A 25,648-nucleotide genomic window follows, 5' to 3' on the forward strand; every position below is an offset into this window, starting at 1 on the left:
GGCCACTGCACTCCAGTCTGGGTGACAGAGTGAGACTCCAACTCAAAAAAAAAAAAAAGAAAAGAAAAAAATAATTAGCTGGGTGTGGTAGCACACGCCTGTAGTTCCAGCTACTTAGAAGGCTGAGGCAGAAGGCTCACCGGAACCCAGCAGGTCGACGCTGGGGTGGCCTGGAGTGTGCTACTGCACTCCAACCAGGGCGATGGAGTAAGACTCCAACAAATAAATAAATAAATAAATAAACCAGATCACATCACTTTCTGCTCAAAACTCTTTAGCAGCTTTTATTGCATATAGAAGAAAATCTAAATTACTATTATGCTTTATATCCTCTCCAGCTTCATCTTGTGTTATTTCCCCACTCTGCTTACTAAGCTCCAAACACATTGGACTTCTGACTGATAGAACATACTATGCTTTTTAACCATCTTTCCCCAATTCTTCTCATGTTTCAGACCTCAGCTTAAATGTCACCTCCCTAGTGAGGTTTTCTCTGACCACCCTAAGCAGCATCAGTCCTTCCTGTTATTCTTCATCACAACACACTTATCTTCAGCCGGGCTCAGTGGCTCAGCCTGCAATCCCACGCCTTTGGGAGGCTGAGGTAAGTGGATTGCCTGAGCCCGCGGGTTGAGACCCGCCTGGGCAGTGAGACGTCATCTCTACAATAAATCAAAAAATCAGCTGGGCGTGGTAGTGCATGCCTGTAATTCCGGCTACTCAGAAGGCTGAAGCGGAAGGATCGCCGGAGCCCAGCAGGCGAGGCTGAGGTGGCTGGGAGCGGCCACTGCACTCCAGTCTGGGCGACCGAATGAGACTCCAACTCAAAAAAACAAACAAACAAACAAAAAAAAAACACACTTATTTTCTTCATAGCATTTTTCTCAAGCTATACTTTGTAATTTATTTATTTATTTATTATTATTATTGCTAATTGTCTGTCTCCTCTACTAGACAGAAGGCAGCTTCTAAGGCAGAGGCCAAGTTGGTCTTGTTCACTATTGAATTCCCAGTGCCTTGCATAGGATCTTGCACATATATAATAGGTGTTCAATAGTATTTCATTAAATGAATGAATGAATCTGAAGGATTATTATGGGAAGGAAGTAGACTAGTGTTATGTAACTGTAAATGGAAAATCTAGGTCAACTGACAGAGCGCAATATGGGTAACTTGGCGAGACCTCGTCTCTACAATAAATCAAAAAATTAGCCAGGCATGGTAGCGCGCGCCTGTAGTTCCAGCTACTTGGAAGGCTGAGGTGGAAGGATCACCTGAGCCCAGCAGGTCAAGGCTGTGGTGGCACTGCACTCCAATCTGGGTGACAGAGTGAGACTCCAACTCAAAAAAAAAAAAAAAAGAAAGAAAGAAAGAGAGAAAGAAAGCCTTCTGAGTAGCTGGACTACAGGTGCATGCCACCTTGCCCAGCTAATTTTTTAATTTTTTGTAGAGACAAAGTCTTGCAATTTGCCTGGCCTCGAGCAATCCTCTTGCCTTGGCCTTCCAAAGTGCTGAGATTACAGGCATGAACCACCACGCCTGGCCTTTAAGAAGCCTTTCTAACTGTTTGATCTGTCCCAAGATGGAAGGTACTCCTTTAGGAGCTCCCTAACTCTGGAGAAATGTAAAATCTGGGATTTGCAGGGATACTAAGGAGCAGGCTCCACAATATGGCTGGGGACCAAGCAAGACCAATGCTTCTCAAAATGTGGTCAGATGGTGTTAATGCAGATTTCAAAGTCCTGCCCCACATAGCTGCAGCACAGGATTGTTCATGCTGGGCCAGGGGAACCCTAATGCCTACTTCTATTGGATTATTCTTTAGGGAGGGGGCCTTAGAACTTTCATTTTATAATCTCTCTATACAATTCATGTTCATTGAAATTTGAGATGGCTCTTCCAACTTTAAGATTCCTAAATTCTAAAAAATGAGAAGATAATGTGAAAGAGTTCTGTGATCCATAAAGCACTGCATAAATGTGAAGCACTCAGATATAAGTGTACCCTCAAGTCACTTTCCCTTTCACCAAGGGACCAGGGAATGGGAGCAATGTACTTTGACCAATTAGCAGTTTACTGTTCCCTCTGGGGTACGTCTGCCCTAACTACAGTAAAAAACATGAAGGGCTGAAGGAGGAGATAGAAGGAGGCACAACACAAAAACTGAATCATAAAGCACTCAGAGTGCCAGAAGAGGATGGAGCTTTTGAGATCCACCACTCTTATTTACAGATGAGAAACCCATGGCAGAGAAATGGAAAGTGATGGCCTTAAGGTTACTTAGCAAATTAGTAGCGACATTATTTTCAAGAAGTGTTGTTCAATATGGTAGCCACTAGTCACATAAAGTTATTAAGTACTTGAAATGTGGCTGAAGAACTGGATTTTAAATTTAATTTAATTTAAATATCAATAGTTACATATGGCTAGTGGCTTCCATATTGGATGGCATAATTCTAGAGTCTAAATGTCTCTAGTTCAGGGCACTCTTCTCCTAAATGATATGGCCTCCAAAAAGGGGGTGTTGTTTCCAAAGCCAGAATTAGCATTAGGAAAGAAATCAAAGTGCAGGATCTCTGAGCATTATGGAGTTAAAGATCACCAGGGCTGAATTTTTAGTATACTTAACAGAAATTCATCTTTCTGTTTGGTTTTCCCTTACTTCCTTGAAAAGTTCCTTTTGAAACATCATAGATTTCTGCTTTCAAGTGATATCTAGTTTACAGACCCTAATGAGCCTCATTTAGCTCCTGATTAAAAAACTGGAATTGGCTGGGCATGGTGGCTCAGCCTATAATCCCAGGAATTTGGGAGCCTGGGGGTTCGAGACCAGCCTGATTAAAAAAAAAACAAAGAAAACCTGGAATCAACTCTCATCCTATCACTCAAATCTAGAAAGACTTTCCACTAACTACAAAATTATTAAACTAGAGTCAAATGTCTCAATCAGTGGACCATTCATGAATCACCTGCCTAAATGTAGGTTCCTTACCTTTTGCCTCTTCCCCTGATTCAGAAAGCCAGGTCTATAGAACCAGTCTTCAAAAGCAGGCATGGACAGGGAAATACAAATCAAAATGACAATGAGATCCCACTTCATACCCACTAGGATGGCCTTAATCAAACAAACAGACAATAATAAGTGCTAGTAAGCAGATGAAGAAACTGGAAATCTCATACACTGCTTGTGAGAATGCAAAATGGTTCAGTTACTTTGGCAAACAGTCTGACAATTCCTCAAAAAGAATAATTCCTCAAAAAACACCATACTACTTAGCAGTTAAACTCTTAGCTATATACTCAAGAGAACTGAAAACATAGCCACACAAAAATGTGTATAAAAATGTTTATGCAATATTACTTATGATATCAACAGCTGTAAACAACCCAAATGTTCACTGAGGAATTAATAAATAAAAATATGGGCCATTTCATTGCTAAGCGATGATGTGGCCATGTGCTCTTTGAGCTATGGCCAGGCCATGTTTTCTTAAACTTTGCCCCACTTCCCTTTCTTGGGGAGGTAAATCCCCTCTTTCTCTCTCTCTCTCTCCAACTTACTTTCTAAATAAACTATATTTTCTAATCTAAAATAAATAAATAAAAATATGATATATACATATTCATACAATGCAATATTATTCAGCCAAGAAAAAGAATGAAGTACTGATATATGCTACAACATGGATAAACCTTGAAAATATTATGCTGGCTGGGCATGATGACTCAAGCCTGTAATCCCAGCACTTTGGGAGGCCAAGGCAAGTGAACCGCCTGAGCCCGCAGGTTCGAGACCAGCCTGGGCAACTTGGCGAGACCTTGTCTCTACAATTAAGTCAAAAAAAAAAAAAATTAGCCGGGTGCAGTAGTGCGTGCCTGCAGTTCCGGCTACTTGGAAGGCTGGGGTGGAAGGATTGTCAGTGCCCAGCGATCAACACAGGGGTGGCTGTGATGTGCCACTGCACACCAGCCTGGGCAACAGAGTGAGACTCCAACTCAAAAAGAAAAGAAAAGATTGCTAAGTGAAAGAAACCAGACACAAAATGCTACATATTACATGATTCCATTTATATGAAATGTCCACCATAGGCAGAGTCTCAGAAAGTATATTAGTGTGGTTGCCTAGAGCTAAAGGGGAGGAAGTTGAGAGAAAATGAGAAATAACAACTAATGAAATGAGTATGGGACTTATTTTGGGGTGGTGAAAATGCTCTAAAGTTGATTGTGGTGAGGCTTGTACTAATATACTAAAAATCACTGCATTGTACACTTTATTTTTTTTATTTTTTTGAGTCGGAGTCTCACTCTGTCACCCAGGCTGGAGGGCAGTAGCATGCTCCCGGCCACTGCAGCCTCGACCTGCTGTGCTCCAGCGATCCTTCCACCTCAGCCTTCCAAGTAGCCAAAACTATAGGTGTGCGCTATCACGCCCGACTAGTTTTTGATTTATTGGAGAGATGAGGTCTCACCAAGTTGCCCAGGCGGGTCTCGAACCCACGAGGTCAGGCAATCCACTCACCTCGGCCTCCCAAAATGCTGGGATTACAGGCTGAGCCACCAAGACTGGCCTGAATTGTTCACTTTAAATGGGTGGACTATATAGTGTAAGTTATATCTCAATAAAAAATCTTATTGTGATTTTTATTAGAATTGCAATAAATGTGCAGATTAATTTGGAAATTACCAACATCTTAACAAATCTTACTTTCCAAAAAGATTGTAATTATTCATTAATCAGAAAGATTTAGCACTACTCATTCATTTATTCATTCTTGCCTCTTTCTATTTACCTAACACAACACTTGGCACTTATTTTCTTCTAGCATTATGGTCATATGTAGACATATTTCCTTCACTGGATTGTGAGTTCCTTAATGGCAGACAGGATTTTTTTTTTTTTTTTTGAGTTGGAGTCTCACTCTTGTCACCCAGGCTGGAGTGCAGTAGCATACTCACGGCCACCACAGCCTCGACCTGCTAGGCTCAGGCAATCCTTCCGCCTCAGCCTTCCAAGTAGCTGGAACTACAGATGCATGCCACCACACTTGGCTAGTTTTTGTGATCTATTGTAGAGACGAGGTCTCACCAAGTTGCCCAAGCTGGTCTTAAATCCCTGTGCTGAGGCAATCCTCTCAGCTTGGCCTCCCAAAGTGCTGGGATTACAGGCTGAGCCACCACCAGACAGGATTTTTAAAATGTGCTTTCTCCTCAGTGCCTAGCACAAAGTTTTATACACTGTGGATTCTTCATATATAATTGTAAAATACCTAAATGAACAAACATCTCTGTTCATATGACCAGCTGGATCCCACATGATCTAAAAGAGAAAATAAGGAAGGAAAGGGGGATAAGACAGGATAAAAACAGAGAAGAGGCCGGGCTCGGTGGCTCAACCTGTAATCCCAGCACTTTGGGAGGCCGAGGTGAGCGAACTGCCTGAACCTGTGGGTTCGAGACCCGCCTGGGCAACTTGGTGAGACCTCATCTCTACAATAAATCAAAAAATCAGCCGGGCATGGTAGCGCACGCCTGTAGTTCCAACTACTTGGAAGGCTGAGGTGGAAGGATCACCGGAGCCCAGCAGGTCGAGGCTGCGGTGGCCGGGAGCGGCCACTGCACTCCAGTCTGGGCGACAGAGTGAGACTCCAACTCAAAAAAACAAAACAGAGAAGAGAGATGCTAGCCAGACAGGGGAAATGGTAGATACAGAGAGGAAGAGTATGGAACTTGTGGAATGGAATTCAAAGTCATGTCAAGAAGAGTTTCTTGAGTCCCTAGAGAGGGCTCAATACTGGAATCTATGAAGAGACTGGAAGAAACTCCTGGAGCTGAGGTTCAGAGTATGGAATTCCTGCTTTGCAGTCTAGGTTATTATTGCATCCTGTCCTCTTGCTGTCTATTTTCAGGCCTTCATCCAGAGACTCTGTGCCTGTTTGCCTTAGCCAAAGTGACTTTGATGACAGTTGGATACTGTATCTTTTCTCTTTTCCCACTGCCTACATGCCTATGCCCAGGACGGAAACCATACCCTTACTCATAACAAATGAATAAGGGCAACTCTTTTAGATCCTTTATTATCACATTTGAACTAAAAGAGAATATGTCTAGAGCAGAAACGAAAGGGGGAAGAACATTCAGTGGCACCATTTGGTATGTGTATCAAGTCTGTCAAGTTTAACAGATACATATGGAAATATTTATTACAATGGTTCTCTATTATCTGGGTTGATAGAAGTTTAAATCATTAGTCCTCAACCTAGGTTACCATATCCCTGTGAGTACCTAAGCAGGCAAATGTAAGAGAATAAATGTTCATATCTTCAACTTCCGTATGTAATCTTTCTTAAAATTGATCTGAGTTATTCTTTCCTGTTCTCTCTTTCACAATTACCCTTCGCCCATGTTTTTTTAAAAAAATCATATCGCTCTTATCCTAAACTTTATTATGGTACAATGTAGGGTATAAAAACCTTCGGAGTGCTGAACAGAGAGACAATTTGAAAATGTGTAATTTCTGAGGAAGAGCCCCAAGAAAGCAAATCAAAAAGAGCAGTAAGAAATCAATATTGAAAGGAATAGCATCTGACTTCATCCAGCTGACAAACTCATGGTAAGACTGCTACCTTATATCTCTTAGAATGACAATTTAGAAGTAAAATAGTTATTATAGGATGATATGTTAACATATTTATTTTTTATTTTATTTTATTTTATTTTTTTGAGTCAGAGTCTCATTCTGTCGCCCAGGTTGGAGTGTAATGCCATGCTCATGGCTATTGCAGCCTCAACCCGCTGGGCTCAGATGATCCTTCCACTTCAGGCTTCCAAGTAGCTGGCACTACAGGCATACAGCACCATACCCAGCTAATTTTTTAATTTATTGTAGAGATGAGGTCTCGCCAAGTTGCCCAGGCTGGTCTTTGAACCTCTGGGCTCAGGCAATCCTCTTGCCTCAGCCTGTAAGAATGCTAGGATTACTGGTGTGAGCCACCATGCCCAGTCATATTGATCTTAATTGAGAAAGATGTTAGGCAATTTCTAACAGAAAGTACAATTGATTTGGCTGCTTATATTGACAGTGATGACTGGATATGCGAAACAGGTTGTATGGTCGACATTTTCTATAAATTATATGAGCTAGAGCCGGGCTCGGTGGCTCAGCCTGTAATCCCGCGCCTTTGGGAGACTGAGGTGAGTGGATTGCCTGAGCCCGCGGGTTCGAGACCCGCCTGGGTAGCGAGACCTCATCTCTACAATAAATCAAAAAATTAGCCAGTCGTGGTAGCGCGCGCCTGTAGTTCCAGCTACTTGGAAGGCTGAGGCGGAAGGATCGCTGGAGCCCAGCAGGCGAGGTTGCGGTGGCCAGAAGCGGCCACTGCACTCTAGTCTGGGTGACCGAGTGAGACTCCAACTCAAAAAAAAAAAAAAAAATTATATGAGCTAAATTTATGGTGCCAAAGTTTTGAAAGAGACATAAGCTATAAATGTATGTACATATACATGTATATAAAGTATTCTGAAAATTACATTATTTGCAATTTTTCATCTTATTATAAAATGTTTAGATATAAACTTTAACACATGAGGAGTTACATAATTTTTCAAAATCTTTTAGAATTATTCAATTTTAAGTGTTTAAGATCACTAATCTAAATAATTATTTTTCAATGGTACTATGCCTTTGGCACCCCGCACATCAGAATCATCTGAGGAGGTTATAACACTATGAACCTACAAGTCAGAGGTCTTATTCTTCAGAGATTCTGATTCAGTAGGTTGGGGTGGGTTCCAGGAATCTGGATTTCAACAAGATCCTCAGGTAATTATTTATTCACACTAAAATTGGGGACCCCTGACTCTGAATATGGAGTTACCAGATATAGATTTACTGTTTACCCCAATTCAATGTGTAAATTTACACAAATTTTTCTCTCTGAGCCTCAGTTTCCTTCTAAAGCATGAGATGGGAGAAAAGAGTTGGGACTCTTTGATTCTCATTTCTTCCTTCCAACAGCAGGGGAATGGGCTCTCAAAGTCAGTTTCAAATAAACAAAGTAGAGTCAGAGGGGAAAAGAGTGTGGAATTTGTGGAGTGGAATTCAGAGTCATGCCAAGAAGAATTTCTTGAGCCCCTACAAGGGGCTCAGTGGGCTCAGTCCTGAACTCTGTGCCATGGGAGAACCTAGAAGAAGCCCCTAGAGCTGAGATTCAGGGTATGAGAATTACATAAGGTTCCCATACTTATTTACATGGGGAAGAAGAAAAAAGAACAAACTTAGCTGAGATAGAAATCAAAGAAAAGTAATGAAACCTGTCATTCCTGCCTCACATGGTTATTGTGTAAATCAAATGAGAATCTAGTTAATTCCTCACATGAACATAAACTCACTTTAGAGGACATTTGCTCACCTGACCCTCTACCTTAGCAATGGGCAGAGCAAGTATTATCCTTGCCTTGGAGATACAATATATCCAGAGAAGTGACTTGTAAGGGTCACATAAGGGATTAAGGGCAAATTTATAACTAGTCCCAGGTTTCTGACTTCCAGGCTAGTGTTTGTTCTGCTTTGCCACTTTTGAGTGTACCCAAATGAACATGGAGAAGCTTCTTTCCTAAGAATCTCCAGGAGCATTGTGAGAAGCTAAGAAGGAAAAGAGTATTATCCACTTTGAGCTTTAGCCTGTGGTCAAGACCATACTCATCATGATCTCTTCAACATCTTAACAACTTCCTGAAAGACCCAAACCAAGGAGGCCCTCATATGTCCACCTTCACAGTCCTGGGTAGTGTCAAGTATCTCAGGAACACTTGCTCCTGTACATTCATTTGCTCCTGAAGACATATCTTCCACCTCCCCACCCTCTTCCTAGAAATAAGGAAAACCACATTGTTCCCAACATTTCCTCCCTAAATAAAATTGCATCTCACAGGAAAAAAAAAAAGCTTGGATGTCATATTTAGGATTCTCTAACTTTGTATATGTGGCAGCTTGGACTCAAATAGATAATCATCCTCAAGAGTAGCTGAATTACCCTTGTGTGGTAGTGTGAGCCTTTAGTTCCAGCTACTTGGTAGGCTGAGGCAGGAGAATTGCTTGAGTCAGGAGTTTTAGGCTGCAGTGAGCTAGGATCCCATGCCACTGCACTCCAGCCTAGGCAACAGAACAAGACCCTGTCTCAGACAAACAGACAATCATGCCACTGCACTCCAGTCTAGGCAACAGACAAGACCCTGTCTCAAACAAACAAACAAACAAAAAACAACAACATAAAGCTAAACAAGCCTCTGTGACTGCTACTTTGGATAGATTTCCATGTATTAAAATATTATGGCCAAAGAGAAATAAACACTGGTTTCAAAAATGAGTCTCTAGTAAAAAAAAAAAAAATCACACTTAGAAATGCAGGTTTTTGGCCGGGCTCAGTGGCTCAGCCTGTAATCCCAGCACTTTGGGAGGCCAAGGCAAGTGGATTGCCTGAGCCCACGGGTTCGGGACCAGCCCGGGCAAGTTGGCAAGACCTTATCTCTACAATAAATCAAAAATTAGCCAGGCACGGTAGCACACACCTGTAGTTTCGATTACATGGAAGGCTGACTTGAAAGGATCACCGGACCCCAGCAGGTTGATGCTGGGGTGGTGGTAAGTGTGCCACTGCACTCCAGCCTGAGCAACGAAGTGAAACTCCAACTCAAAAAAAAAAAAAAAAAAAGAAAGAAAGAAAGAAATGCAGGTGTTCATGTGCTTGTAGAGATGCCTCTTGCACAGGCAACTCTACATAATGTAGTCCAGGGTGAACAGCTTCTTCGTCTCTTTTATATTGTTTAAATAAAATAAGTATTATCCCTGATACTAAAACCATAAGGCTTTAAATAAGTAGATCATACCTTAGGGTACTGTTCTCAAAGTCTTAGATCCCAAAAACAGATCACAGGTAATGGCTAAGCCCCTTGTAGGCCTGAGATTCTGCAGTACTCATATTCTCTTGTCCCTCCTCTGCTGCAAAATTCCAAACTCTCTAATGCCTAATGCCACTATTACTCCTCCTCCTCCTCCTCCCCTTCCTCCTCCTCCTCCTCAGCTCTGTGTCCTGGATCCCTCCTTCACTGATCAACCTCAACTATGCTGATCTTATAGGCCCACCTTTAGCTTCAGCTAAAGTTTTGAAACTTGAGCTTTGAGACTAAATAGTTTTTTGTTTGTTTGTTTTTTGAGTTAAGAGTCTCACTCCGTCGCCCAGGCTGGAGTGCAGTGGCATGCTCATGGCCACCCCAGCACCGACGATCCTTCTGCCTCAGTCTTCCAAGTAGCAAGAACTACAGGCACATGCTACCATGACTGGCTATTTTTTTACTTTATTATAGAGACGAGGTCTCACCAAGTTGCCTGGGCTGGTCTCGAACCCGCAGGCTCAGGCAATCCACTCATCTAGGCCTCCCAAAATGCTGGGATTACAGGCTGAGCCACCGAGTCCGGCTAAAGCTTATTTTCAAGGTAGTATGCAGACTATATATTGTAGATATTCAGTTAAAAAAAATTTTAATGAATGGATAAGTGAGAACATATGAGCTAAGCTAAGGATGTTATGGCTTAAAGCTTGCACTTTAATGTCTTTGCCTTATAAACTGTAGTCATTTCAAAAACCAGCCCTAAACCCTCTAGTAAACTACTGGCTAGACAGGGACAAACTGCCAAAAAGCTAAGGCTATGTAAGTTGAAGCATAGTGTCTGGAACAAGGAAATTAAGTGTTCTTCTATCCAAAACAAGCTATAACTGCTATGAAACTCTGGTCAAGTCATTTCCACTCTCTGAGTCCCAAGTTCTTCATCTGACAAGTGCTGCCAACCATATTTCAGCTCAAAAAAACTAGGGACAAATATACAAGTACAGCACAGGGGAGACATAGTTTATTATTAGAGTAAATAGAAAAATCTTAGGTATTATAAGAGATTATGAAATGAGTGGTAGAGTGTGGCTGTCAATAAGATTAATATAAAGTCAAAGAATTGTAATAGTAGTACCCTGTGCAAGGCAGACTAAAGCTGGAATACTTAACAAGAGATATTGGCCAACTAAAGTATGTTCAGAGGAGACTGTTATCGATGATGAAGAGGTTGTTTAGGAAGCCACATCATATGAGGAACCTGAGAATGTGGACTCAGTATTACTTCATCTAAAAACAAGAACACTGGACTAGATCAGGCGTTTTCAAATGAGCTTTGCAAATTTCTAGAAGTTCCACACACATACCTCATAGGAACCGCAGTGACAGGGTGAAAAAGCCCATAGAATGTGCCCCTAGGCCTCCCATCCATGCTTCAACCAGATCATCTCTGCTCTTGCCTGTTTTAGGTAGAGGGCATAAAAATAGCTAACACATTGTTTGCCAAGTTCTTAGCGCTTTACACAGATTATTCCAATTATTCCTCACAACAATTTGTGGCATAGTAACTGTTATTATTCCCATTCTGCAGATAGGAAAACTGAGGTTTAAAGAGGCAAAGTAACTTGCCCGACTAGAGTTACAGTATAGGGATCAAATCAGAATGATCCAGAATCAGAATGGTAACTTGAGGGGAATATTAGGGGTGGGGATTTGGGGATTACAATTTCTGCTTTGTATGGGAAGTAGACCAAATGACCTGTAAGAACTGGAATTGAAAAGTCTTGAATTGTCAGACAGAAGTTCAAGATATCAGACACTGGGGAGCATTATTAGTACCCAATCTCTCCCAAACCAAATCCAGGAAATGAGTGAAGGCCCATCCTCAGTTTCAGGCCTTCTGGATTTATTGTAAATGTGAGGCTGCGCTAAGGCAAGAACCCATGCTTTCATCTGACCACCTATTACCTTCAAAGTAGAAGAGGCCAGTATCGGGTTCCTCCTTTTCCCCTAATCTCTCTCAATTGCCTTGTCAGTGCAGTACCCTATGTGTGTGACAGAAATTATGACCAAGTACAGTGGCACATACCTATAATCCCAGTACTTTGAGAGCTGAGGCAGGAGGACTGCTTGAACACAGGAGTTCAAGACCAGCCTAGGCAGCATAATGACACCTCATTTCTACAGAACCTTAGCCAAGAGTGGTGGTATGCACATGTAGTCCCAGCTACTCAGGAGAATGAAGTGGAATAATTGTCTGAGCCTGGGGAGGTCAAGGCTACAGTGATCCGTGATTGTGCCACTCCAACCTGGGTGACAGAGTAAGAACTTGACTCAAAAAAACAAACAAACAAAAACAGAAAGAAAGAAAAAAGAAAAGAAAAGAAATTCTGACGATCAATATCAGAGTAACTTAAGCAAGTCTCCTGTCCATGCCTGACAGTTTACAAGTGGGAAAAAGAAAGCTTAGAAAAGGGCATTAACTAAAGTCATTCTTCTCATTAAATGTTTACTGAACATACTAGTATAAGTTGGCTTAGATCAAGTAGCTGATATGGAGCTCAGGACACTGAAACAAGTCTCAAAACAGTCTTCAGAGCAATGTATTTATTATTCACATGCCACCTACTTCCAAAAAGTGACTTGGAAAGCACAGCCTACTTGTCTCATTTTCACCTCTTTAGGGAGGGGTTCTGTAAAGTGCCATAGGTCTTGAAACTCAGGGAGAAGTAAAAGAAGCAAATTCAAAGTTTACCTTAAACATGAAAGCTTCCAACTCTCCTCTACAATCTACCCACCAGATTCAAGTAGAGAAAGCCCGTTTCCAGCAACAGGTATTTCCTACATATCTCTCATTAGCTTTGAGTGTTAATGCTACCAGTCACAAACCACAAACTACCCCTCAGCTCCTTCACTCCAGACCTTCTAAAATCTTCCCTTTATGGTGTCAACATCATAATAAATAAATAAATAAATAAAATCCTCCCCTTTTCTTACCATCTCAACAGAAAGAGCTCTCCTACTGAGTCACCATAGAGTCACTACAAGTTGCAACAAACTTTCTAAAAACCACTTCCTCTCCAGAAATAATCATAGAATCCTAGAAGATCAGAGATAGAAGGGACCTTGGAGCGTATCTGTAGTTCATCTCCCACCATGCCCAGAAAAGGATGCCCAGAGAGAGGACGAGAATGGTCTGAAGTCATCATTCTCAAATGAGTGTTTTTCTTTACCAAGTTTATTTTATTCGGTAGATAGACTGTTGTGAAATCAGTGAAGGTATAGACTGAGGGCAGAAAAAGTGCCTGCTTCCCTATATCACTGAACAGTACACTCTGAAACATGGACCTAGATAATTTACAGAGTCCTTGACATGAATAATAGGATAATATACTCTAAGGCTCTGGTTTTCCATATCATCTTGACAAATCTCCTTGTCAGAACATGGGCTTGTCTCACCTTCCCAATCATCTTCATCTTCTCAAATGCATACTCACGCATACCCCAAAAGGGGTCTGGGGAGTTCAAATATCATACTTGGGAATTCATATGCAGGAGCATACAGGGATCCTGAGAGAAGAACTTCTGTCCTAAGATCACCTGTTTCTAAAAAGGCTCCAGTTCCTAAAGAAGGATTCAGCTATAGTGAGAGACTGTGAAGAGGCAGCAGTGACTTCAGATGAGGGTGAGGAGATAATGTCAGAGATAATGACAGCCACAGGTAACCCAAAGCAAACAATGGAAGGAATTGATCATATCAAATTTGTACGGCTTTGGTGACGGGAGACCTCTCCTGGAATAACACAGGGATTAGGCAGCTAGTATAAATGACCAGAATGTCATCCATTAACCACTCTTTCCACCCGATCACGAAAATTAATCCCCCAAATTCCCTACTATCTCCCAGTGCCCCTTCAACTAGACAGGTCCTACTCCTTCAGCTACCTCTAACACCCTCATTGACTATCTCTCCCTGAATAACTATCCCACTACTTTTATCATTGATCATATTCTCATACATGTACACATAAATCCCCAGTAACACTCCTACCTGACATTCTAGGAAGAAGACGGTGTGAGAAGTTGGAACAAAAGTCTTTGTTTTGGAGGGTAAATTTAGCCCTTGGATCAGACAAGCATATGCCTTTGAAAGAGGCAATCTTATACAGATGAAGATAATTTTTACTCTTCCCTATCACTTTCTCCCCCTATTTCTCTACCATCTACATACTCAGTTACCTGTGCTGGATTTTTTCCTCAAAGTTACTGTAAAATTTTATCTTTCCTGTCCATTCCCACCAGCAGCACCCAAGTTCAGGCCTGAATAACAAACTCAGTTCTCTGGTTTCACACTTCCATCACATGCCTACTTTCATATGTATCCAGATTACTCTTATCCAGATTACTCTTCATAAACCCCACTGTGACTGCTATACATTCCCCTACATAAAATCCTTTTGTAGATCTCCAGAAATATTCAAGATCTCCCGTATCTTGACCTCATTTACTGTTGAAGACAATCTTGACTCCTCTTTCTCTCACTCCTCATGTTCAATCCAAGTCAGCAAATTCCATGAGCTTTTTATTCAAAATAGATGCAGATTTTTTTGTTTTTCTTGAGTGGGGTCTCACTCTGTCATTCAAGCTGGAGTGAGGTGATACAATCATGGCTCACTGTAGCCTCAACCTCCTGGGCTCAGGCAATCCTTCCACCTCAGCCTCCTGAGTAGCTGGGACTATCGGCATGTGCCACCACACTGGTTAATTTTTTAAAATTTTTTGTAGAGCACCCAGCCAGATCCAGAATTTGACTTCTAACCACCTTCACAACTATTACTATGGTCTAAATCACCATCAACTTTCACCTTGGATTTCTATAATAGCCTTCTAAATGGTCTCCCTGCTTCTACTTTTGCCCTCCTAATCTGTTCTCAACACAAAAGATAGATAATAAATATAAGCCAAATTGTTGTCAAGTCCATGCTTCAGATTGTTTAGTGGTTCCCCATTTTAATATGAATAAAAACCAAAGTCTACATTGGCCTTCAAGGTTTGACATTATCTGGTATCCTGCTGACTTCAATACTATCCTCTTTCTCTAGCTCCCACTGCTTCAGCTACACTAACTTCCTAGCTAGTCTTCAAACACACTAAGCAGCAGCACACTTGCTCTTCTATTTAACTGGAACATTTCCCCTCCTCACTCCCACTATCTACATGACACATTCCACCATTTCCTTCAGATCTCTGTTCAAATGTCACGTTTATTAGATTTATTTATAAGGTTTTTCCCTTATTAGCCCCCACTCTTCATTGTCATTCCCTCTTCCCTTACTCTACTCTGTATTTTTCTACAGTATTTGTCACTACTATAAATATATCACTTTGTTTATTGTCTGTCTCCTCAAGCTGGACTAAAACCTCCATGAGGACAGGAAATTTGTTTTGTCCAGAATAGTACCTGGCACATAGTAAGTTCTCAATAAGTATTTACTGAATGAATAAATTGTTCCCTGTATAAAACTTTTGTTCCAAATACAGTTGTTTTTCTCACCATCCAAATGTAATAATTATGGTACATTATGTAATAATGTTAAGCAAGTGCTTTCAGTGTACCAGGAATTTGATACATGAATTTTTTATCTTACTCAATCCTACTCAATTGACAACTCCATGAGAAAAAAGCTATTTTTATCTACATTTTACAGTTGAGAAAACTGAGGCTCAAAGAAATTAAGTAACTTGTCCAAAATCAGACAGCTAGTTAGTGGCAGAAATAGGACTCAAAGTAGGTTAGTCTGACACCAAAACCAATTAGCTTAATCTTTATGTTATCCTGCCTCCCTATAATGCTTTCTCATTTCTGTGAACTATTTGCATAAGGGGCTCTTTGCAGTTTGGTCCATAATTGCTTTTAGGCTGTTTGATACAGGCCTATTTGGTCTTCCTAAATTGAATATAAACTACATGAGATCAGGGTCTGGGACACTTAAACCTGATAACACATTTTATCTGATAGTGTTAAACAAATTATTTGAAAGTTAATTTAATTTAGTCAAATTAGTCAATATGGCTCATTTCTCTTTCCATCTGTCACAGCCAAGTGTTGAACTACTAAAATAATGAGGTAGGATCATGTGAAAAAAAGAACAATTGACTAGGAGTGAGAATATCGGGACATTACTCTCAGTCCTGTCTTCAAACTGGTATTTGATCCATAGGCAAATCACCTAGCTTCTTTGGTCCTTAGTCTACCAATCTATCAAGAGAGTTGGTCTAGGTAGACTTTAAAATTTGTTTCAAGTTCTAAAAATACTATTATTCCATGAACATTTGCAATGTGTCAAGCCAAAAGTAAAAGGTCAAATTCTTCCTTTTTTTTTTTTTTTTTTTTGAGTTGGAGTCTCACTCTGTTGCTCAGGCTGAAGTGCAAGTGGCACACTCACAGCTACCGCAGCCTCGATCTGCTGGGTTCAGGTGATCCTTCTGCTTCAGCCTTCCAAGTAGCTGGAACTACAGGTGTGTGCCACCATACCCAGCTAATTTTTTAATTTATTATAGAGACAAGATCTCACTATGTTGCCCTGGCTGGTCTCGAACCCATGGGCACAGGCAATCCTCTCACCTCTGTCTTCCAAAGTACTGGGATTACAAGCATAAGTCACCGCACCTAGCTAAAATTCTTCCTTAATGGTTCTATTTTGGCTAATTGGATTACTTTCCCAAGAGCACCATTTTCTTTGTGTATAATTTCAGTATCTATATAATTCATGTCCCCAAACAAGGAATGAGCTATAAATATGGCTTGCTAATACCACTACAGCTATCTAAGTGACACAGTTTAAGCCAAGGAGAAAGTCATATTATGGTTTGAAAAGAAGTATGTCAGTCGGAGTACTGAAAATATGTCATTTTTTAAACATTAATAAAAATTAGAGCAGAAAGAAGGTGGACTCCAAGAAGGAGGATTTTTTTTTTTGGAGAAAGGAGGACTTGAAAGAATAAATTATATGACAGAGTTTGGAAAATGGTGAGAGGATTGCCTGAGCCCAGGGGTTTGAGACCAGCCTAGGCAACTTGACAAGACCTCATCTCTACTCTGATAAATCAAAAAATTAGCCAGGTGTGGTGGTGCATGCCTATAGTTCCAACTACTTGGAAGGCTGAGGTAGAAAGATCACTTGAGCCCATCAGGTCAAGGCTGCGGTGGCTGTGAGCATGCCACTGCACTCCAGCCAGGGTGACAGAGTGGGATTCCAACTCAAAAAGAAAAAAATCTGTACATAAAAGGAAATCTAATCATATAATATACTAATCTTATGTAAATAGTGATTTAAAATTAACTAGAAAACATCAACAATTACATCAGGGAAAAGAGAAAAGGAAATTGGAGGGGTGTATGAGAACTAAATTCTTATCAATCATAATAGCAAATCAATATTTTCTTTAAAAATGATGAGAAGAGCAACCCCTTTGGGTCCTCTCCCACTGTGGAAGCTTTTCTGTCCTCTCAATAAATCGTGCTTTTAAAAAAAAAGATAAAGAAATTGCATTATAAGCATAATTATTTTTAAAATATGGAGGTAACAAGGGGAAATAACCACATATCTTATAACTAATGTGATTTATTTGTATTTTGCTTTGGCTTTACTATAAACATAAAAAATTGAATAATAATTACCCATATGGTATTCATCTCCCACCCCTTTACCCTTGTATCTAAAACACATAACACAGGGATAAGCATCCAATATCTTTAGCAATTTTTTTTTTTTTTTTGAGTCGGAGTCTCACTTTGTCGCCCAGGCTGGAGCGCAGTTATACAATCACCTATAGCAGCCTCGGCCTTCTGGGCTCTGGAGATCCTTCCACCTCAGCTCTCCAAGTAGCTGGACTATAGGCACATGCCACCACACTCAGCTATTGTAGAGATAAGTTGCCCAGGCTGGTCTTGAACCCCTAAGCTCAGGCAATCCTCTCGCCTCCACTTTCCAAAGTGCTGGAATTACAGGTGTGAGACACCACACTTGCTTTTAACAATTTTTGTTGAGGCAATAACCAATGGAAAAATGGAGTGAGGATGTCTTGTTACTGAGTTGCAGAATTTTGCACTGAAAGTAAATTTAGAAATTATTTAATCCAGTACTTTCTTTTTTTTTTTAGTTGGAGTCTCACTTGGTCACCCAGACTGGAGTGCAGTGGCCGCTCCCGGCCACCGCAGCCTCAACCTGCTGGGCTCCGGCGATCCTCCCGCCTCAGCCTTCCAAGTAGCAGGAACTACAGGCGCGTGCTACCACGCCCGGCTAATTTTTTGATTTATTGTAGAGATGAGGTCTCGCCAAGTTGCCCTGGTGGGTCATGAAAATCCAGTACTTTCCAAATTAGTGTTCCATGGATGGAATACTGCTTCTTTGCTACTAATACCATGCTGCAAAAAGTGTTTGGGGCTTGAATAAATTTGGGAAATCTCATGTTAGACAAAATTAATCAGGTATCTCTACTATAAGACTTCTTGAAGATTTTACTATGTTAATACACATTGGGAGTCTCAACCAAAGGCAATTTATTGTGCATTTTTTCTTAGACATAATCATTTCATAAATTAAGAAACCCTGCTAATATCTTTGATAACTCGTGGTTCCTGAAGCAGTCTTTGGAAAACACTTATCTAGTATACTGCCCTCATTTTACAGATGGGGAAAGCCAAGCTCTCAAAAACCTGTTCAGGTAAGAGTGATAGGAGAACTAGTGTCTCAAGACAGAAAGGGCCTCAGAATTGTGGAAAAATCTCTAGTGATTGAAAACACTGGCCTGTGTATACTTAGTCTTTCATCAGGCACCTGAATTCTTTCAAACCAAAGAACAAATTCAAACACAAGCATATCCTTTGAAGATTTTTAAAGGTGTGATGATCCTTAAAGAGCCTAGGAAATGGACCCAAGTGTGGACTGGAGTTCAAGCATAAAGCCCTAGAGTGGGAGCTAAAAATAATCTCAACAGATATAATATACAGTGAACTTCAGTGGCAAAGTGACCCCCAACTGAGCAATGGTAATGTGATAACAGACCACACACACTTGTACAGTGCTTTCCAATAAATACATAAATGCTTTTTTTTTTCCCAGTCAGAGTCTCACTCTGCCACCCAGGCTGGAGTTCAGTAGCAAGCTCATGGTCACCCCAGTGTCAACCTGCTGGGCTCAGGCGATCCTTCTACCTCAGCCTTCCAAGCAGCCAGAACTACAGACGTACCCTACTATGCCTGGCTAATTTTTTGATATATTATAGAGACAATGTCTCACCAAGTTGCCCAGGGTGGTCTTGAAACCCTGGGTTCAGGCAATCCTTTCGTCTAGGCCTCCCAAAGTGCTGGGATTACAGGCCTGAGCCACCACACCTGGCCCATAAATGCTTTTACAATATCATCTCATTTGATTCTTATAATAACCTAGCATTATTATCCCCATTTTATGGAAGAGGAAACTGTCTCTCAAACAGTTAAATGCCTTGCCTGTAGAGTAAGTCAGTGGCAGAGTTGGAATAAGAACCTAAATTTCCTGTCTCTCAGGTCAGTTTTTCTCAATAATCACACAAACTGGGCAAATGCTGAGTGAGTTCCAATTTAAATCTTCCATGAGGCATCCAACCTGCTACTATTGGCTAGCTTAAAAAATAGATCAGTTCTTAGAGTGCTCATAGGTGGTGGCAGAAGCAATACCCCAATTATTGGAACTTCAAAGTCCTCTTTGGGTTCAGTATAGTAATATCTCCTAGAGAGTTAAGCTGCTGAGGAAGGGAGTCTTAGAAAGTTCCTGCTGGAGAAGCTGCATGCTACCATTTATTCATTCTATGATCTTATTCACTACATAATGCTTCAATGTTTCATTTATTCACCTGTAAAAATGAACTAAGAATTTCTATTTTGCAAAGCTGTTGAGAGATTAGGGTAAGGAATTAGAGGGGTAGCAGTGTCATGGGTAAGAGTAAAAGCTCTATAATTATACTGTCTGGATTTGAATCTCAGCCTTGCTTCTTGCTAGCTGTTCAACTTTGGATAAGTCACTTAATTTCTCAGAACTTCAGTTTTCACGTATATAAAAACAGAAAAACAAATAGTGTTTTTGGCTGGGTGCGGTGGCTCATGTCCCAGCACTTTGAGAGGCGGAGGCGAGAGGATTGCCTGAGCTCAGGGTTCAAGACCAGTCTGAGCAACAAGGCAAGACCTCCTGTCTGCAGTAAATCAAAAAATTAGCTGGGCACATGCCTATGGTTCCAGCTACTAGCAAGGCTGAAGCGGAAAGATCACCTAAGCCCAGCAGGTCGAGGTTGCAGTGGCCGTGAGTGTGCCACTGCATTCCAGCCTGAGCGACAGAGTGAGATTCTGACTCAAAAACAAAAACAAAACAAAGACTACTTTTATAATTGTCAAGAGCATCAAAGAAGATAATTATGCATAGTCTGGCATATAGCTCAATAAAAGGAAATTATAGTGGTGGTGGTGGTGGTGGTGAAAAACCTAGTACTCATTTTCTTCCCAAAGCAAGAATGAGAAAGAAAGCTACTCGTTCCTGTTCTCTTCCATTTATGCATGGCCCTTCTTCATTTCTAACTAGACTAGAAGTCAGGACACGGCTTTGAATGTCATCTCAGTCAGATACTAGTTATGTTATCTGAGAAAAGTTATTTAACTTCCTTGAGGCATTTTTCTCATCTGAAACATTAAGTTAATGTTACTCTGCTTATACTACTGAGTTGTTGTATCAAATGATTTCATGGATTTTAAAGTACTTTGTAAACTGTGAAACACTACATAAATGTGAGAGATGACTTTTCATCTGCCACAGAGTATAAGATAGTTTTTTTTTTTTTTTTTTTTTACCAGTAAAAAGCAACTTTATCTCCAAGTTTTTTCTCATGGACATTTCGATCCAGTACATTGTAGCAGATGTTGGTAGTTGCTCCTTTCATCCATTCAATGAAGATTTTTCCTTTAGTCACATCAAAGTTGTACTGAAGGAACGGGCCAGGGCATGGGGTCTTCCAGTAAAATTCCTTGGCAATGTCTCCCCAGAACTCTGCAACAGAAAAGGAAGCCCAGATATCACTAAGCTTCTCAGATAAATACTCAGAGGTATACCAGTCTATGCACAAGACTAAGTTACAACTTACCTGCCCTAAGACCCACGATCTGGGTCCCTCCTTTACCTGTCTAAGCTTATCAACCACCACTCTCCAAACCTATCTTCTGTTCCCACAAGCTGAATCTTGACTCAAATCTTCCTTTTGTCTTCAGAAATGCCTGCCCATTTTTCATCATCTACTCAAATCAGAGCCCCCCAGTATTAACACAATAATTTGTGTGTATGTTACATGGTCTATGTTTCCCAGTCTTGTCTCAAACCCCTGGACTCAAGAAATCCTCCTGCCTCAACCTACCAAGTAGTTAGGGTTATATTGAGCTCAGCCACAAAAATCAGTAAATTTTTTTAATGAAGTGATTAGTGAAAAAAAGAAATTATTTACCTGCAGAGCCTTCCATGACCACCTCTTCTCTTAATTTGTACATTCTCTCTCAGCAATTATGTATTAAACATCTTTTTCTCCTACTTCTACTCGCACAAGTGTTACTCACTATTTGCCAGATGTTGTTTTAAGCTTTTTATATGTATCAGCTCATTTAGTCCTTAGTACAACCCTAGAAAGGAAGCTTTTCTCATTTTATGAATTCGAAAATCAAGGCTCAGAAAGGTTAAGTTGTTTCTCCAAGCTTACTCAGTTACTAAGTCAAGATTTGAATTTCCCTGAGGAAGACACTTTTACTAAAATCTGAAAGATAAATAGGAGTGTTTCTCCATTCCCTTACCAAAAAACAAGTACTATGGGATGAGCAAGAACCATAGGTATTTGTTAAGAGAAATTCCTTGAGACTGAGACATTGAGAATAAAGGAAAGAACAGAAGAAATTGATGCATAAACTGAGCAGATCTTGCAGTTCTGTGCATGAGAAAGAATTTGGTATTTATTCCAAGAGCAATGGAAACCATTGAAGGATTTTAAGCAAGAGTTAAGCCGGGCTCGGTGGCTCAGCCTGTAATCCCACGCCTTTGGGAGGCTGAGGTGAGTGGATTGCCTGAGCCCGCGGGTTCGAGACCCACCTGGGCAGGGAGACCTCATCTCTACAATAAATCAAAAAATTAGCTGGGCGTGGTAACATATGCCTGAATTCCGGCTACTTGGAAGGTTGAGGCAGAAGGATCACCGGAGCCCAGCAGGTCGAGGCTGCGGTTGCCAGGAGAGGCCACTGCACTCCAGTCTGGATGACAGAGTGAGACTCCAACTCAAAAAAACCAAACAAACAAACAAAAAAAACAAAAAAAAAAGAGTTAACCTGATTAGATTTATATTTTAAAAATATATCTGCCAGTCGGGCTTGGTGGCTCAGTCTATAATCTCAGCGCTTTGGGAGGCCGAGGTGAGTGGATTGCCTGAGCCCGCATGTTCGAGACCTGCCTGGGCAACTTGGCAAGACCTTGTCTCTAAAATAAATAAAAAATTAGCCAGGTGTGGTAGTGCGAGCCTGTAGTTCCAGCTACTTGGAAGACTGAGGCGGAAGGATCGCCGGAGGCCAGCAGTTCGAGGCTGCAGTGGCCGGGCACAGCCACTGCACTCCAGTCTGAGTGACAGAGTGAGACTCCAACTAAAAAAAAAAAAATACATATATATATATATCTGCCTGACTACAGACAACAGGCAAAACATGTGACTGCAGAGAATTTAGGATATTCTGAGTACTGGATCAAGAGTTGGAAGAGAGACAATTAGAACCATAACAATGGAAGGAACCTTAAAGATTATCAACCCTTCATTTCATAAGAAATCAAATTCAGGCCAGGCATGGTGGCTTATGCCTATAATCCCAGCACTTTGGGAGGCTAAGGTACCTGAGTCCATGGGTTTGAGACCAGCCTCGGTAGCTTGGCGAGATCTCATTTCTACAATAAATCAAAAAATTAGCCAGGCGTGGTGGTGCACACTTGTAGTCCCAGCCACTTGGAAGGCTGAGGTGGAAGGATCGCCTGAGCCTAGCAGGTCGAGGCTGCAGTGGCCATGACTGCAGAGTGAGACAGACCCTGGGTGACAGAGTGAGACTTCAACTCAAAAAAAAGAAGGCAGGGTGCGATGGCTCAAGCCTGTAATCCCAATACTTTGGGAGGCCGAGGTGATAGGATTGCTTTAGCTAAGGGGTTTGAGACCAGCCTGGGAAATTGGTGAAACCTCATCTCTACAATAAGTTAAAAAATTAGCCGGGTGTGGTGGCACATGCCTATAATTCCAGCTACTTGAAAGACTGAGGTGGAAGGATCGCCTGAGCCCAGCAGATCAAGGCCTTGATCATGCCACCGCACTCCAGCCTGGGCAACACAGTGAGATTCTGACTTAAAAAAAAAAAAAATTCAGAGAGACTAAGTCATTTGTTCAAGGTTACAGGACTTACAGTTTATACAATCTAGTTGGAGACATAAGACCAACATGACATTTTTTGAAAGTACAAGACAGAATATAATTTAATACTAAAGTACATGATGTAATCTATTAAAGAAATCCAAGTTAAATCCATCCCAAGTTGCCATTATATGCCTGTAAAACTAGCAAGTATTTTTTAAATTAAGCCTAATGCTTGGGTGGCCCTGATTAAACAAATACTATTATACCATAATGGCTTGGGGGGAGAAAAAAGGCACAATCATATTGGATAGCAGGGCAATGTCTGACAACAGCCATAAAACTCTTTATACCCTTTTGTCTGCTAACTCAATTTTGGAAGATACACTTCAAGAAAATAATCCCTGAGGGGGGAAAAGGGACTACTAAAAAGATGGTTATAGCAACACTACTTATAATAGTGAAACTGGGCCAGGCTCAGTGGCTCAGCCTGTAATCCCAGCACTTTGGGAGGCCGAGGCAAGTGGATTGCCTGAGCCCGCGGGTTTGAGACCTGCTTGGGCAACTTGGCAAAACCTCGTTTCTACAATAAATCAAAAACTAGCCGGGAGTGGTAGCATGCGCCTGTTGTTCTGGTTACTTGGAAGGCTGAGGCGGAAGGATCCCCTGAGCCCAGCAGGTTGAGGCTATGGTGGCTGTTAGCGTGCCACTGCACTCCAGTCTGGACGACAGAGTGAGACTCCAACTCAAAAAAAAAAACAAAAAAAAAATTAGTGAAACTGGAAATAATTCAAAAGCCCCAAAATAACAAACTGATGAAAATTAGTAACACAAGTAATGATACAATGTAATTCTAAATGGCCATTAAAGAGAAAGCAAATGAAAATTGATGTTTAGTGAATGCCATTCATATATCAGGGACTGGACCAATCTCATTTAATCTTTATGATATTATGGTCCTATGAAGTATATATTAACTGTCCTAATTTTATAAGTGAGAAAACGGAAACTCAGAAAGCATAGGAAACTCCCAAGGACCACATGGCTAATAACCAGAATACACACACTCAAAAATATTTTTAAGTGATAATAAGGAGTTTTATAAAACTACTTATGAACTACAGTTTTGTCCATCAACAAGAAATGAATGAAACTGAGTTTTATGCTCACTTAGGGGTGTGTGTGTGTACCAGAATCTAGCTGTTTCACTGGCATAAATTCTAAGGACTGAAGAAGTTCAGAAGAGGAAACAGATGAGTATAAACTGCAATGGTACGAGAATGCTCTGTGAAATTGGTGGAGTTTGACTAGGTTGAGAAGAGTAGAAGGAAATGGGCAAAGGCAGGAAGGTAGGAAAAGGTGTGTATGCAGGATATAAAACAATAACCTGTCTAGAATAAGGGGTATGTATCGTAGGGAGTAGTGACAGACAAGGATGGAGAGGTGGGATGGCCCTGGAAAGAAAAGCAGAATTTTAATTTGAAACGGCAGGACATAGGGAACGATTGAAAGTTTTTGCAGTAACATATGAAAATAGTACTTCCACAATATCAATGTAATGGTGTTTAGATAAATTCTGGAGAGATTGAAGGTGGTGAAACTAGTGGAGAAAGAATAAATTAGGAGGCTGCTGTCTTGATTTAAAAGGTTCTATGGGAATGGGAGAAAAGGTAAATCTGAGAGAGATTTTGAAGTCGTATTTGATCGAATTTAGTGGAAAGCATACCATGGGGTCAGGGAATAGGATGTAAATTCTGTGATCAAGACTGCCTTGGTTCAAATCCCAATTCCACCACTTTACACTTGATTCAATCCTGTTTGGATTACTCAGAAATTGCTTCATCCGTGTTGTTCTTACTGTTAGCAAACTAACCACCACTTACTGGATGTCTGCGGTGCATCAGGCACTCGAGAATGCACACTTCCAATGCCCCTTCCAGCCTGAGTGACAGAGTGAGACCCCGACTCAAACAAATCAACAAACAAAAAGATCTCGCGGAACCCCACACCTCCTCACGGAACCCCCATCTCGCGGAACCCACTTCCTCACGGACCCACACCTCCTCAGGGAGCCCCACAGCTCCTCGCAGGTTCCCCGTTTCCTCACGGATCCCCTGTCTCCTCACAGAATCCCACACGTCCTTGCCGACCCGGCGAGTCTCTGAAAACCACCCGCCCTGTCTCCCGGCGGGACCCCCGAGAGTCCGGGAGCCCCCCAGCGCCCGCAGAGCCCGTCCCTCCGCGGGACCCTCTTCCCCTCGGGGAGCCCCACCTCCTCCGGAACAGCCTGCCACTGCCTCCGAGCCCGCAACTCCTCATGCAC

General features: G+C 41.3%; 1 protein-coding gene across 2 annotated transcripts in view; it reads right to left on the reverse strand.

Moving 5' to 3' along the window:
• The window catches only part of ACSS2 (acyl-CoA synthetase short chain family member 2), a 49,720-nt gene that overhangs the window by 22,372 nt on the left and 1,700 nt on the right, over positions 1 to 25,648 (reverse strand). For both annotated transcript variants that reach the window (XM_008070267.2, XM_021718680.1), the window contains exon 2: positions 20,762 to 20,957. In XM_008070267.2, the coding sequence (XP_008068458.1) occupies positions 20,762 to 20,850 (89 nt within the window). In that variant the 5' untranslated portion in view covers positions 20,851 to 20,957. The remainder of the gene's footprint in view (positions 1 to 20,761; positions 20,958 to 25,648) is intronic.

The sequence above is a fragment of the Carlito syrichta genome, unplaced genomic scaffold, assembly GCF_000164805.1.
Source record: "Carlito syrichta isolate Samal-C Ts95f unplaced genomic scaffold, Tarsius_syrichta-2.0.1 Scaffold313246, whole genome shotgun sequence".
NCBI lineage: Eukaryota > Metazoa > Chordata > Mammalia > Primates > Tarsiidae > Carlito > Carlito syrichta.